At 37.7% G+C, this 16155-nt stretch overlaps 1 protein-coding gene across 2 annotated transcripts in view; it reads right to left on the reverse strand.

The window, feature by feature from the left end:
* adgrl1a (adhesion G protein-coupled receptor L1a) overlaps window positions 1-16155 on the reverse strand; it is a 177950-nt gene that overhangs the window by 79878 nt on the left and 81917 nt on the right. For both annotated transcript variants that reach the window (XM_058770095.1, XM_058770094.1), the window contains exon 3: window positions 1292-1505. In XM_058770095.1, coding sequence (XP_058626078.1) covers window positions 1292-1505 — 214 coding nt within the window. The remainder of the gene's footprint in view (window positions 1-1291; window positions 1506-16155) is intronic.

A 16155-nucleotide genomic window follows, 5' to 3' on the forward strand; every position in this document is an offset into this window, starting at 1 on the left:
AATGCAAACACAGATCTACCACGGTAAAGATTTATTCTGCCTCAAACAGATGCAGAGACACTTCTCTTTTCAAATCCCTCTTTCTATATATCCCCTCATCATCTCTCTACTAGTGCAGCGTCATTCCCAGTCCAATCCCTCTCTCAATCTACTCATCCCTCCCACATGCCTCCTCGGTTCCTTCTTTTTCTCTCTCTCTCTCTCTCTTTCTCTCTCTCTTTCTCTATTACAAGGCTGATGGATAGCTAGAAGAGGGAATCATTGATCTCGTCTCGGAGGAAGCAAATGCTGAGCACAGACAGGGACTGCAACTGCAGGCGGGGTGCACACACAAACACACGCACACATACACACACACACGGTTATACACACATTATTCAAACACACACTAAACAGTCACTTAACCACTCAACCGTATCAATACACTCTGGAATACACAGTGCACGCAAAACAAAACAGTGACATGAACAGTCAGAGTCATTTGTAACATTTATACCACCCTTTCGCTCCTATGCAGTGTTAATGTTGAAAACCCCCCATAACGAAGACAAGAAAGACCAAAAATATGCATCATGATGATAATCAGAAAGGTTTTAATTAAAATGCAATGTTGATTACGATACACATTTACTGTTCAAACGTTTGGGATCAGCAGGATTTTTTTTAATGTAAGTGACTTATGCTCACCAAGTCTGTATTTATTTGAACAAAAATACAATGAAAACATCAATATTGTGAAATATTATGATTATAAAATACTTTCAATTTTGATATAAGTGTAATTTATCCTGATGAATTTTCAGCATTATTACTCCAGTTTTCAGAGTCACATGATCCTTCAGAAATCATTATAATATGCTGATTTGCTGCTCAAGAAACATTTCATTAGTATTATCAATGTTGAAAACAGTCTAATAATTAATTATTATTATTATTATGGAAACCATAATAAATTTTTTCGGCGAATAGAAACTTCAAAAGAACAGCACTTAAAATTATTATTTTTTTGAAAATTTAATACACATACATACACTGACCCCAATATTATGTTGAATGGAAGTGTGATAGTTATTGAATAGAATAGAATAGAATAGAATAGAATAGTCTTTTTTAGCTCTGTTACACTTGTTATCGTGATGAAATGTCATCTTTGTAGGCTGCCACTATTCAAAGAAAAGAAAACTAAAATGAATCTGACAAACTATTTATGAAATTTAAAGGAATTTTGGTCATCGAAAGACAAAAACTACGACTAAAATAGACACTAAAAAGGAACACTGCTCTGATGTACCTTTGTGACATGATTTTGAAGGCGTCTGGCAGGTAGCACTGTACATTCTCCATCTGAAAGGGGTCGGCGTCACAGATCTTGTCATCCGTGCGACCGTAGTTGGCTGTCTCGATCATGATGACATCACTGCCGGGGCAGCGGAGCTCGATGGGGTAACCCTCGCATGCCAACTCCCTCCGCATCAGACCAAATGGCATTGCAGAGCGACTTAACGCTGCATGAAGAAAGAGAAACACATTCAGCATGAACTCTTCACAATCCAATTTACTACTGCAATTTAGCAAAATTCTGAGCAAAACAGGATAGTTTGTGGGAGTGAGACCTGGTTTTATACATATGAATTGACTGATTCATTAAGTGTGGATTTTACATAGCAGGAGGATAGAAAGTTGGGATTTACAAAGAAAGAGAGATATAACAAACAATTACGCAAAAAACATTTGGGAATAAAGTGATGAATCATGCACAATAAGTTCAGTAACATTTGTTAATAAAATAAACAGGGTCAAATTTGACTATATGTTGATTTCAAAATGAGCCCACCACTTGCATGGATTACTGATGTAATTAGCAGGTCATGAAGAAACCTGCTAATTAAGAATAACTCTTACAGCATAGGGAGCTGTTTATTACAGCAAACTTTTATGACCCACAAAAAAACCTTTAAAGGGAAAGGAAAGAAATAATTAGACAAATGGACAAGGGTTTTTCACAGCCAGTAATCATATTTTCAGCCTTCGTAGTCCTGAGGAGCAAACTATTTACCCTCTCGCTCAAACAAACTGTGAGAGTTACGTACACACTCGGTTAACATCCTCCCACTCCTTCACACAGCTCTCCGCCGGGTGCCATCCACCACCCGAACGCAAGGCTCCAGAATAGAAAATCAGCTACCATGTGTCCAAATCGCTTCGGGAGCCAATAACCAAACACCTGAGCAGAAGCAGCACCTAAAGGAGAGATCCGACCCTAGACACACCGCCGGACCTTTCTGCCCACACGTGGCGTCTGCCATTTACACTCAATTTAAGAGAGAGAGACACACACGTTAAGAGGGCTGTAGGTGCCGTAGGGTTAATCATTATGCCTGGCTGAGAGGGCCTGAGAGTGGCACAGAGTGGCATACTTTATCTGAACAAGAGCTTTCAAAGAGTTTGAAGATCCAGCCACGTAAAATGGCCGCCAGCCGCCTCCACTCACAGAAGGACAAAAACCAAGCAGTGGAGCTCTTCATGGTGCTGACAAATAGAGAGGGGGAACCTGTGGAGCTGTCCATTGTGCTGAAAGATGAGGGGGTGGATTTGACCCACAGAGTTCCATGCACAGGAAAAACTGATCAATGAAGCACTCAGTACTCCCGAAATTCATTCCTTCAGCTCTTGCAGCTTCAAAGACTTTGCAATCAAATGGAGGGAACGTTTTTCATGAAAAAGCCGACGATTTGAAAAACCTGTTTAGTCGAGGCACGCTTCTGTAAGTAACAGTAATGTGCCGACTCTGTTACATGAACAAATGGAACAAGTACATTCATTCAGCTTTGGACACAAAATTGCCTTTCCATTGCTTTGCTTGAAAGACGAAGGACCACAATGTAAAGTTCTCTGATTCTGAGCCACCCCTTTTCACTCCGAGGTCAATGTGAAAGTCAGACGCTGCTCAGAACAGGATCTAAAAGCATGCTCCTTTTGTCTGCTAATGTCAACCATTCTTCCCAGTGCACTTAACAACATGCCTGTAACTCTCTAAGTTGGTTTCCAACTCAACGGTTCTGTAATCCTTGTCCTGTTCTCTTACACCCTGAGCACTTAGTGGTCGCCGTGGAACGTGGACATATGTAACTGCATCATACATCACACAGTCGTGTAGCTGTCACACAGGCTCACTACAGCAAGCAAGCGTGGAGACATCAGCGCAGGGATGGATCGCGTAATCTTGCCATAAATGTGTAGATTTAAGGGTTCAGGCATTTGCTGAGGTAAACACGCTTCATACAAGGCTGTTCTGGTGTGCATTCAAACAGACACACTCCTTTGCGCCTACATGACACACACACATACAAAGAGGCGAAGTGGGATTAGAGTGTGCCAGCATGGAGTCATGTTTCCGCAGCATTCCCGTGGAGCAAACACATAGCTCCATACTGCTGGTCACTGATTAAACCATTACTCTGGGCTCGGCACTGCCTCGCCACAGGAGGCCAATCACACAGCCAACCAATCACCCACCCACCCACATGTTCATATAGTTTCAGCAAGCCGGTACGTCCCACACTGCACGTTGCCATCCCACAAACTACGCCAAATATACGTCAGCCCAATCATTTCTGCCTTTCTCTCAGTCTCTTTATCTGCCCGTATCTCCGACTGTAACCACCCAGTTATCTCCCAAACTTGACTACGGCTACTGGATTAATAGGCTCGTTCCCTCATTTATGAGTGTATTCTGCTCCCACAGACATTATCTCCAATTGGAAGGGAAAATTGGACTTAGGGGAATAATCTTCGTAATCCGAATTAAAATGCTGGAAAGTCTCGAGCTAAAGGATGGACCTATTTAAAAGATAGGATAGTTATATTTTCATTTTGTCTTTCTGATATAAGCAGGTCTGCAGATGATTAGGAAAATGACCTTGGGTAAGTAAATATCTGGATGAGAATTATCTGGAAATCTTTGTTCAGGGTCAGTTTTTGGAAAGTGATTGGAATGTGTAATTGGAATGAATTTGGGTCGGAGATGGCGGATATGTTACCAGAGTTTGAAACTCCCATTGGGTAATTTCGAGATTCTACCTCAAGGCAAGGGTATTTGTGAAACATAGCATTATTCATTATCAAAAGGATTGAAGTTTATCTAGGGTGAGGGTTGGAGTAACCAGACCTAATGTGTATTAGGACTTGTATGACTACGTAATTTTAGTAGTCGTCCAGTTTTCCAAAAAAACAGTTGATTGCTAGCCAATGAACCAATGTTTACCTAGTGTAAACGTCACACCGTGCAGTATCCGGGGTCCCGCAAAACTGAAGTGATGTGCTGAATGTAGTTAGGTTAATCACTACATTTAATGATTTTCTCCCAACACAAATCAAACACAGATCATCTCAGAAGTTCGCCATGCAGTTTGCTTAAAACATGCTTTGTGAATGCAAATTGCTCACTGTATTTTCTCATAATTACAAATGGATTTGGTCGTAACAGGATGGCATTCAAAACAAATGAGAAGCAAATAACCCGGGACACAGTTTGTGGACGAAGGAATTTTCCTCCTGCTGTCACCAGTGCCACTGAACAAGCACACGCTTTCTGGGACTAGACTGCACAAGTATGAGCTAGCTGTAGAACTAATTGACTACTCAGCCCAACATCTATGTATGTGTTGTGGGATGAAATGGAGCATGTATTCATAGTTTGATATGTGATTTTATCAGATTGATCACTGGCCCGCTGGCTCTAAAGTTTTGCAACAGTCTCTGTACAAACTGACAGCTTCATGTTTACAGACGTTTTAATTTTGGTTGTGCCATTTTTATTTATCTCCAAACGTGTAGACTAGAACTTATTGGAAGAAATAAGCAAGCGGGCAATGAGGCAAGCGAAAGTCAAACTCACACTGCCTCCATGAACACTGTGCCTCATCAATGATGAAGAGTAGCTACAAGTAGAGATGCTAACTTAACCATATTTTGCAGTAGTGTGACAGCAGCTTTGCAGGTTCCAAGACACTGTCGCTTTAGCAAGCAGCCATTAACGAGCTATTTCCAGAGTAACGGTGTAGGCTGGCACAACGCTACATCACAGGTTTTTAAAGTCATATTATATTGTGTGGGCAGCTTAATAACTGAGCTAACTGAGGTAAATCAAACACGCTCTCCAAAACAGTCCTCACTCTCTCATACCGTATTCGGTATGTAAAAGTTACTTTTTTCCCCAGATTATTTCATTTATTTTTAATGTTCTATTATTATTAATATTTTTTTATTTTTTTATTTTGATGTTTAATGCTTGTTGTTGCAAAACATCCCTTGTGAAAGAGAAGCACATTTTATGTACTTATTACAAATAATAATAATAATAATAATAATCAATTATAAGAATATAACTGTTCAAAAACTTTGCAAAATTGCATATTATTGCATGTTATTTACAATTAAATGAAAATGTATATATTTTAATTACTTCCATTGTATTTGAAATATGGCTAAAGTGAACTGCTAAATGTACTGTCAAGCATTTATGGTAAACTAAAATATACTTTGATGTTATTTCTATTTAAACTTGTATGTCATGTATTTAAATATATATTGTAATTACACATTTGTAATGATGAACTTGTATTTTAGTACATTCTAAATACTTTAATTTCAATATCAAATAAGTTAAAATTATAATCAAGTCATTTACATGTGTTTTACCATGTTAGTTAACACACACACAAGTGTGCCTTCTTTAAAGCATGACAAAAACACTGAAGTCCACTTAAATGGCCTTTTATTTAATTAATTTTATATTATCCACAAGTACAGTTTTATAATTTATTCTGAAGACTTGAACACTTCAAGTGCTTATTCAATACAGCACACTTTGATTTCACAAGCGTTTCCAAGTAATTGTATTAAATATATTTTTCTACTTTTTCACTGTAACCAGTCATGCAGCTAACTACTCATCATAAGGCTTTGTGTAATCTGACTACTTTAAATGATGAGTAGCTTGTATAAAAGGCTACAGTTTCAAAACAGCCTCCTCAACTTAGCCTGCAGGCCATAGCTCTGACTTTATAAATGTAATACACAGCACAATATGGAAATATCATTTCAATATCATCACCTTTCATTCAAAAAATATCTATACATGGACATTGTGTGTAAGCTCTTTCCGCTCCATATTCATATTTTCCCCCTTGAATGATTTTTCCATCGCATTTCTTTTCTTCTCGTTTCCTCCCCCCATCCTCTGCCTTTCTCTAAGTGAAGTGAAAGAACGAGGGGGGAGGAATGAAGACGTGGCACTGCGGGGCAGCTGGTGTGAAGAAACTGGGGCTGGTGCTGCCATAATAAGAGCTGTATACTAATTCAGAACAGTGGAGAAGAGTGATTGGATTTGACTCATTATCCAAATGCAGTAATTAAAGCCTGGGGGAGGTTTAGAGAGTGGAGTAGAAAGGCCGTGCCCTCAGCCTTGAACGCACACACACATACACACACACTGACCGACACAGACAGACAAGGACACAGACAGAGGTAGACAGGACAGGCAAGACGCAAATGGGGTGAGACAGTTGAATAGATGGGTACAATGAACTCAGCAGGGGAAAAGAAATGGAGACACTCGTATCTAGTGTTGTAGATGGTAAAATATGGCATTGATTGGCTCATTAAAGTTCCACAATGGGTTCCAACACTATTCCAAGAGCTTCACAATAACTCAAGAGCCAATAGAAAATAGGGGGGTAGGGGGGATCACTATCAGATGGCATTTGTGGCATGGTTGCAAAACATAATAGTGTCAATAAGAAAAAATTAAATAAAAAAAAAATTATATATATATATATATATATATATATATATATATATATATATATATATATTTTTTTTTTTTAAATGTACCTATCACTATGAGATTGCATTTGTGGCATGGTTGCAAAACATAATAGTGTCCAAAAAAAAATATCATAAAAATCTATAAAATTTATTTATTATTATTATTATTACTACTACATTTATTTATTTACTTATTACAAATCCTAAATTATTCAAAAACATTAAAAAAAAAAAAAAAAAATTATTAAATCGAATGATGTTCTGTTTAGGACCGTCGATTTAACATGATAATTTGGTGCAAATAATTATGGAAAAAAATAATTTACATTTAAAAGAAGTTAAAATGATTAAAGTACCCCTCCTCAGCCCAGACCTGTACATTATCTTTATGCATCATGCATTTGCTGCTGACAACGTGAACCAAAATGAAATAACATGATGCAGGACAACAATTTGATGTGATGTAGCCTATGAATGCATTTATATACAACTAATATTCAAGATGTAGAGGTTGTGTGGTTGTATAAAAAATGTTGTATGGGTTTTTGTCCCCGAATACCTCTTATATTATGTTAAATTTTAGACACAATATTGTCTTGTTTTGCTCAATTTACTAAACGTTTTTCTAAAAGACTGTTGTGCATCTCCGAGCAACACATAATTTCATTATATATATATATATATATATATATATACACACACACACACACACACACATACATACATTTATTTCAAAATTGATTTAAAAAAATAAACAGCTATTATCATTATTTTTGCAACGTTGCATCAAATTTCTAATCAAAACAAATTTCTTGCTTTTATAATGATTTTATATCATGCTTTGGGGTATATTTCTCAGCCAAAACCGATATATGATTAATTTGGGATTAATTAGATAAATTAATTGGCACATCATGTAATTAATTAGACTAAACATTTCAGTCACACTTTATATTAGGTGGCCTTAACTACTATGTACTTACATCAAAAAATAAGTACAATGTACTTCTTGTGGTCATATTGTATTGCAAAACACTTTTGCTGCTACTGAGGTGGGATACGGGTAAGGTTAGGGACAGGTTTGGCGGTATGGGTAGGTTTAAGGGTGGGTTTAGGTGTAAGGGATGGGTCAACAGAGTAATTATAAATTTAACTGCAGAAATTAATTACAGATGTAATTACATATATGTATTTTTAAAAATATAAGTACAATGTAAAAACATGTATGTACACAATAAGTGCATTGTATCAAATGATTAATTTAAATGTAAGTACATAGTAGTTAAGGCCACCTGATATAAAGTGGACCAACTTTTTATTTGCCATAATTTTATTATGAAGGTGTTTTGTCATGATGTGAGAGAAGCTGCGTCCAAAATTGCATACAGTCTGAGTAGCTACTACATTTCATTGATACAAAAGTATGTTATTGCATGAATGTGTGTGAATGAAATCTGGATGTACTGCATCTGTCATGAGGCCTAAAGTGTCAGCTGAGTCACTCCACTGCCATTCATAACTCCTCTCCCATGGCCTCATGGGATAGGAAAATGTCTATTGGATGTGCACTTCAGAAACTCGTCTAAACTGTTTTAAGAATACTACAAATTCGGACATTCTACTATTCACATACTGTTTTTCACCTACAATATAGTTCTCTCTACGATAAAATTGACATTTTTATTTTTTAACTAAAATTCATAAACAATATTACATTTAAATAAATAAGTACATTAATATTTGTAGGGAAATAACGTGTTACTTAAAAAATGCTTAACCTTTAAATTAACAAATTATTATTATTAAAGAAAATTTAATGGAGGAATAAGAAAGATTCTTCTAATTATGTGTGATACATTAACGCTCACCTACACAGATCATTCATTTTTCATGTGTCACTTGAGTTCTCTATGCTGTGCTCTATGACAAGGAATGATTACCACTAAATAATTAATCTGCAGACGGACTCCTAAAGTTGTAAAAAAAAAAAATATATATATATATATATATATATATATATATATTAAAGTCAATCAATTGAATTGAGCTTAAAATACCTGATTATCAGAGCTGCCTATCAATTAATGAAGGCATGATTGATTAAGCAATTAGCAGCTCTAATAGTGAGAGGCAGGTCTGTGAGGCAGGTTGTGAGGGATAAAGATACTGGAGACCAGTTGAGTGTGGATGCCATCAGCTTCTGCGTCCTCTTTCAGTACATCTCCAGGCACCACTTAATCGCTCAGTTGCTCATTAGCACACAGCTCAAGCTTTGGAAAGCGGCACCATTAGAGCCGGCATGAATGCCACGCCAGCACTACACTGATGTGTATGGTTCAAACAGGGGGCCCACGTGTCAGCAGGTTTAGCCTCTCTAAAATTAGTTGTATATGACCAAACAATTCTTATTAGTCTAGTTCTTGCAGAGTAGAGTCTGGCCGAATAAATGATTTGTGCATGTAATATTCCTTCCAGTCGAGCATTCAGTAACAAACTACTCCAAGATTGTAGCAAATACAGCAGTTGCTTTAGTATTTAATATTAGGGCCGACAATTACAAATTTGAATCAAATTACTTATGTGATATGCTGATTAATAAATCAAAATGTGCAATCAATCACATATCCATATGAATACAATTGCCCCCATATGAATAATTGAAGATATATTATTATGCCACTGAATATCATTGAACATAAGCCTATCACTGATCTTCAGTCCACAGTGATACATTTAATCGAGTTTGTCGATCTAAATTGAATTTGACTCATTTAATTGAGTTTGACTTCAGATGTAACTGCATAATCACACAGCATGTCTTTATCGGGCACACACTTATTAGTAACATCACTCTTCCCAACATACATTGCCATTGGTTTGAGATCATTTTTACATGATAGTTCGCAAGTTTAAATGTGTTGAGGAATTTTTTTAAAGTGACTTTTCAGCACTGTCAGATTTGCAAACATGCAAATTCATCCGCTTCTCTGCAAAGACTTGAAAGCAAGTGGCCAGTGGTTGGGTGATTGGTTGGTTATTGTTTGAACACCATGCCAGCTTTCTTGGATATTTTCAGGTCAAATAACAAGATGAAATAGCATAAAAGAGAAATTCAGAAACCTAAGGTTTTTAAAGTTTGCTTTAGGTAAAAGCTTCAAGGTTGACTCCGTTTCAATTTTCAAAGGTGTCTGTTGATTAATATTTCTTAAGTGAAGTTAAACCAGCACAATTTAATAATATATGTTTAACAGATCCCGCACTCTGGCATGAAGAGCATATCAGTGAACCTTCCTTTGACATTATGAATTGTGTGTGATTCTTGAATGTCCTCTGCACAGTTATATATTTCATACAGTTTGTTGTTCATACAATGATCCCATTCATTTTCCCTTTTGGTGACGATGTAAGATATACTATGTAAGATACTATAGTAAGTGGCCAGTGAACTGTGAGAAGAATAAAGGTTCACACTTTATATTAGGTGGACTTAACTACTATGTACTTACATCAAATAAATAAGTACATTGTACTTCTTGTGGTCATATTGTATTGCAAAACACTTTTGCTGCTATTGAGGTGGGATACGGGTAAGGTTAGGGACAGGTTTGGTGGTATGGGTAGGTTTAAGGGTGGGTTAAGCTGTAAGGGATGGGCCAACAGTGTAATTATAAATGTAATTACAGAAATTAATTACAGATGTAATTACATATAGTTATTTTTAAAAATATAAGTACAATGTCAAAACATGTATGTACACAATAATTGCATTGTATCAAATGATTAATTTAAATGTAAGTGCATAGTAGTTAAGGCCACCTAATATAAAGTGGGACCAAATAAAGTTTATACTTTACATACACAATGAATAAAATATGTTGTCAAATTGTTTGATTTATGTGTATTATTGCCACTTGCATAGACCTTGGTGTGTATTTTATAAACTATATGTTTTTTTTGTTGTTTTTTTGGCAGTACTTATGTGCATAGGCATCGATCCCATGGGTGCTCCGGGGCTTGAGAACCCACGGAAAAAACACCAGATATGTGCCATTAATCTGAACCAAGTTATAGCTTAGTATGTGCCCATAATATTTCTTATAGAAGCTGTTGATATGCTTTTGTTAATTTCTTGTGATTAAGCTCTGTTTTTGTAACTGAAGATCAGAAGAAATGTGAATTATTTGAACTAATCATTAGGCTAAGTAAGAATGTCAAAATGTTATTATTTATATAGAGCCAATTTTTTTTAAAGTATGCATTTCTAGCCAATTGTAAGAGTTCATATTTTTATTAGGCCGACTCTTGAAGATGTAACCGAAGTATTGAAAATAAATAAAAGGAGTGAGTTTGTCATGTCAATTGTAAATGAACATGCATGCAATATTTACAGAATACAATATTTAGGCTACAGAAGCTGTCAATGAGTTTTCTATAAATTTCTCATGAATATATTGTAACTTAAGATCCTGAGCATGATCAATTGTGCGTTGTAAGTTATTAGTTACTAGCTGAAACAAAGAATTTATGTAGACATTTGCATGTGAGTTTTCGGTGGCGGAAGCAGTGGCGCGATGGGTGGGGGGGAGAGGGGTTGGGTAAATGTCTGAAACTTTATGCAAATGATAACACTCAATAGTTTTGATATATAGGTTTGAATGAGCATCTCTCCGGCTCTGCGCCAGTCAAAGTGCGAAATCAGATTTGAATTTAGAAGTTGATCATGCGACACTACGAATATTCTATACATCAAATGATCATATGCATCAAAGAGTTAAAATATTTTGTAAAGAGGATGAGCTACAAAGCAACCACCTGGCAACCATCCCAGCATCTTGAAAGTGAGTTTTGCAGAGAAAAGCACTACTCACAATTTCTAGAGAATAAAATAGTTTCCTGTCTATCAAAAGGCAAATGCTCAAACACATGAAAAGAAAGTCAAAGAGTACCAGAGGCACATGCACACACATTAAATCTGCTCAAGCTGAGATGGAAACAGTGAAACCAAGTGAGAGAAGCTGAGAAAACAGACTTAAAAACACTTTTACCTTCAGTGGAAAAGGCTGAAGGTCACTTTGTGTCTCTCTTCCCCAAGCGTCGCCGGTCTCTCTCTCTACAGTCTGTCCCCAGCTCTCCGGCTATCACAACCACCCGCACCGAACCCAATTACAGCCCAGCACTGCATCCCACGTCTCACTCACACACACACACACACCCATGTGTCCACATCACACCACACGCCTCTCCCGGCGCGACACATCACACCCCACACTCAGTGTCTCCGCACCCTCCGTCAGCCTCTTGGCCAGGCCGAGAGAGAACTGGAACCGCCAGGATTAAGATTAGGACTCGGTCAGAGCGAGAGACTAATGAGCAGGGACCGGCCACACAGAGTGCCATGCACTTCCTGTTGAGGACAGGATGTGACTTGCGCAACGTGACCGACCCATCACACTTGCCTTGTGTTAAAACACATTTACCCCAAACAATGTCTCACCTTGAGACTAAAGCCTTCCTGAGACCAGTGCGTCACTGTTTTACCCATTCTCTGTTCCTGCCCCCGTATTGTGAAATATAGCCAGGGAGAGAGAGTAATTCAGGGCACGCTACAGTCTCCGAGCCCTGTGATTTCATTTGCGTAGAGGTAATAAAACTACTTCATAGGGCAAAGGATAAAACCAGCGGCATAATGCCACTAGAGACTTCGGTTAGTCCGGCCTGTCATAAGCTAATGGCAGCCGCATTATAAACGGATATAAATGGAAACTCAATACTGCCTTCCCTAATCAAAAAGAGGAGAGGGAGGGAGCAAGTAGGCCAAGAGGGGAGAGTGGAGTGCGTAAGTCAAGGAGAAACAAAGTAAGACAGTTTCGATGGATTTGTCAGATCCTTGTTCTTAAATCGAGTTGTTTCTTCACTCTCTAAACCTGATAGCAGAAGCACAATGCCTCAACGTTTATTTGATGCTTCTGTTTTCATCTAGATGTCGTCATTTTTAGAATGGAATTCTCAAGACGTTTCTAAAATGTGCTCTGTGTATTGTGTGAATGTCACTCAGCAGATGTTTTTGTAACTTTTATGACTAAAATGTATACAAATCTCTTTTTTTAGCAGTGGCTTTCACCCATTTCTTCAGAAAATGATCACAACCTTCATGTAAAACCCAGACTAAAGCTTTTGGCAAACATCTGCATCAACGATCAATCGACCAAATGAATGCACAATCAGTATGCGGTAATTTTAATTTGGCTAGTGACCAGATAGCATTACGACTAGATGACAGTTATTTTACTTTCACAGACCTCTGTAAATGTTTCCTCCTTGTCATTGTGAGGCACCATTCCCATTGATACCATTCGATTTTCTTTGATGCAGAATAAACTCTAGAATCGGATATTTGTACACAAATATGATACTTAACATAGCACAACGTATTCTTGGATAATGCTTGGCAAAACAATAGTGGTCTTGGACTTCATACTGAATTGCTGTGAATGTTTTTTTTTTAAGTACCAAAGCCATTGTAGAGATATCCTATGCACTTGTCACTCGATATATATATATATATATATATATATATATATATATATATATATATATATATATATATATATATATATATATATATATATATACTGTATATATCCAGTAATAAGGGGTTACAAAGTTAAATTCAGTAGCATCTGCTAGCCAACTTTATACAGAATAAAACATTTTTTATTGGCCGCTGATACTGTAAGACTCGAGTCATCTTATGAGAGTAAATCTCATCAAAAGTAGTGTTCACTTCTTTAGATATAAAAACAATTTTACCACCTACACCTATGAAGTGTGAAAAAATAATTGCGTGCACCAGATAATGTACTCTTGCACAAACAATCATGGTATTGTACCTGTCTCTTGTTTACTCCAGTCTCAAATAGCTGTGCTTCGAGGTGACAGGTGTTCCTGTTTTTATGTCCCCTTATTTGGTCACATGGACATATGTCTCTCTGTCTGTCTGCCCTTGGCTACAGCTGATAATTATTAAATTGTGGGAGAAAACATAAACACACACACTCCATGACACACGCATACGTATAAATGCAACATCAGTACATACCAGAACAAAGTGATGACACTCACACATTGGTGTGAAAACCAGACGTCTCCATAATGCCCATCCTACAGCACACACACATACACAAAACGAATAAAAGAAAATGTGCAGACCAGACCAGACAGCAGATAATGCAGGGCTTCAGACACGGCCTCTGTCTCTCATCAGTGGAGACACACACACACAGAGACAGGAGAGAGAAGCATCTTCAAAGGCCCATTTGAAAGAACACACCGCCGCCACTCTCGTTCGCCCCCCTCCTCCCACACTCCCAATATATATTCAAAGGCCATCCATTAACCTTTCACTTGCACAGACCTGTCTGTGATCTACTGCTCTCAGCTCATGCTTTGAAGAACATGGCGCTCTTCCACCAACAGCCACGTGGAGAGGAGAGGAGAGGAGAGGAGAGGAGAGGAGAGGAGAGGAGAGGAGAGGAGAGGAGAGGAGAGGAGAGGAGAGGAGAGGAGAGGAGAAACATGATGAGAAGAGAATACAAAAAAAATACAAAAGGAGGAAAGGGGGAAAAAATTACATGAAATGCAAGAGGAAACAAGATAACAAGAGGACTGACAACACGAAAAGAGAAGACCAGATGAGAGAAACAACAAAAAGCACATGTGATGAGAGATTAGAGGAAAAAAGAGTGAATTTTCTGTGTATATGCTAAAGAGAGAGCCAAGAGTGGTGTGAATCATAGCAACAGCAGCACACTAAAAATCAACATCACAGATTTGTTTTAAAGCATCACACATTGAGCAAACAGTAAGACTCCCCTTCCAACTGCATGCATGCTCTGATTAAGCAGCAGAGCCGTTGCTTTATTTATGCATTAAAATCAGCCAATACATGTATGAATTCAACCCTCACTGCTTCAAAAGCCCATGAATGCTGCATCCATGCAGCCCAAACAAATTCTCTCATTAAACATTCAGGCAGGAAAGAGCTCAAAGAAAAATACGGCAAAACAGCTGGTCCTCTAGAGCTGAATGAGAACTCAAGAAGAGGAGGAAAAAGAGAGAAAAAGTGTGCATGCTCACACTACAGGACCGCAGGTCTTTCCACAAGAGCGACCATGAAGTGAGGACTTAAGTGTGTGTAAGATGAGGACAGATTGGAGCAGTCAGAGGGCCTGCTACTGCAATCACACACACACAAACACTGAAAAATAAACACACAAGCACTAAATGAAACCGCCATGTCGAGACTTCATCATGCACCCATGAGTGGTCCGTACGCCACCCCATTAAAGAGCACTAATGCTGTTTCACTGCCTATCTGCACATTTGCAAGCAGCGCAGGAAGCAGCTACTTTGACTGTTTGTTTACAAGGGGTGTGTGTCTGCGTCTGTGTCTTTGAGAGTCTGCAGGCAGAATCTGAGACATGTTCCAGACGAGACATAACTGCATTTTGAATAAAGTGCTGTACTGCAACATGACGGTGAACAGCACTAACCGAGCTGAATGAGGTTATTTAAAAATGGATTGTGAAGTCACCAAATGGAATTGCAGAAATAATGCTTGTTTCCAAACAGGTTTCTCAAAACACTCTGGTAACTTCCAATGTTCAGATCAAAGAGGTGTATTATACCTGAAGAAAACTATCCGTTAACATTCCCATTTATCTCAATGGAGAGCTGTTTGGTTGCCACAGGAAAATATTATTTGAAATCTGCAATCTTTGCTCATGGGTGTTCAGTTCTGCAGCTATGTCCTTTTTTTTCTTTCTTTTTTTTTTAAATCCAATTACCTGAGCCAGCATATAAAAGCAGTGTGGCTAAAACTTTGTAAGTTGAAATTTCAAAGCATTTCAGTCATTCTGCGTTCCAGACTTCTTCCACCTCCAACTGAAAACAACAAACAAACTCACAGCAATTTGCAAGTATTTTACTGCTTAGATGGCAAATTTTTATGATCTCATTCATACGTTTTGTCACTACAACTGTCACTATGGGTGGTACCCTAAGGTATGAAAGCTAAACCTTATTTACCCCTAAATGGTATATATTTGTACCTTAAAAGTACAAAGTACTAGAGCTTTTGGAAGAAAAAAAACAAAACAAAAACCTTTCAATGGCAGTTTTGTATCTTTTTTGTTGAGAGTTTATTCAGATTTATTTCAGAATACACAGATACTTTCAAATGGTCATCAATAGAGTAAAACTTTGAGGCCAGAATACCCTTTTTTTTTTTAGAAGTAGTTTTAGTTCACGGTGCTGGTTTAACCACTT

Source organism: Onychostoma macrolepis, chromosome 03, assembly GCF_012432095.1.
Source record: "Onychostoma macrolepis isolate SWU-2019 chromosome 03, ASM1243209v1, whole genome shotgun sequence".
Lineage (NCBI taxonomy): Eukaryota > Metazoa > Chordata > Actinopteri > Cypriniformes > Cyprinidae > Onychostoma > Onychostoma macrolepis.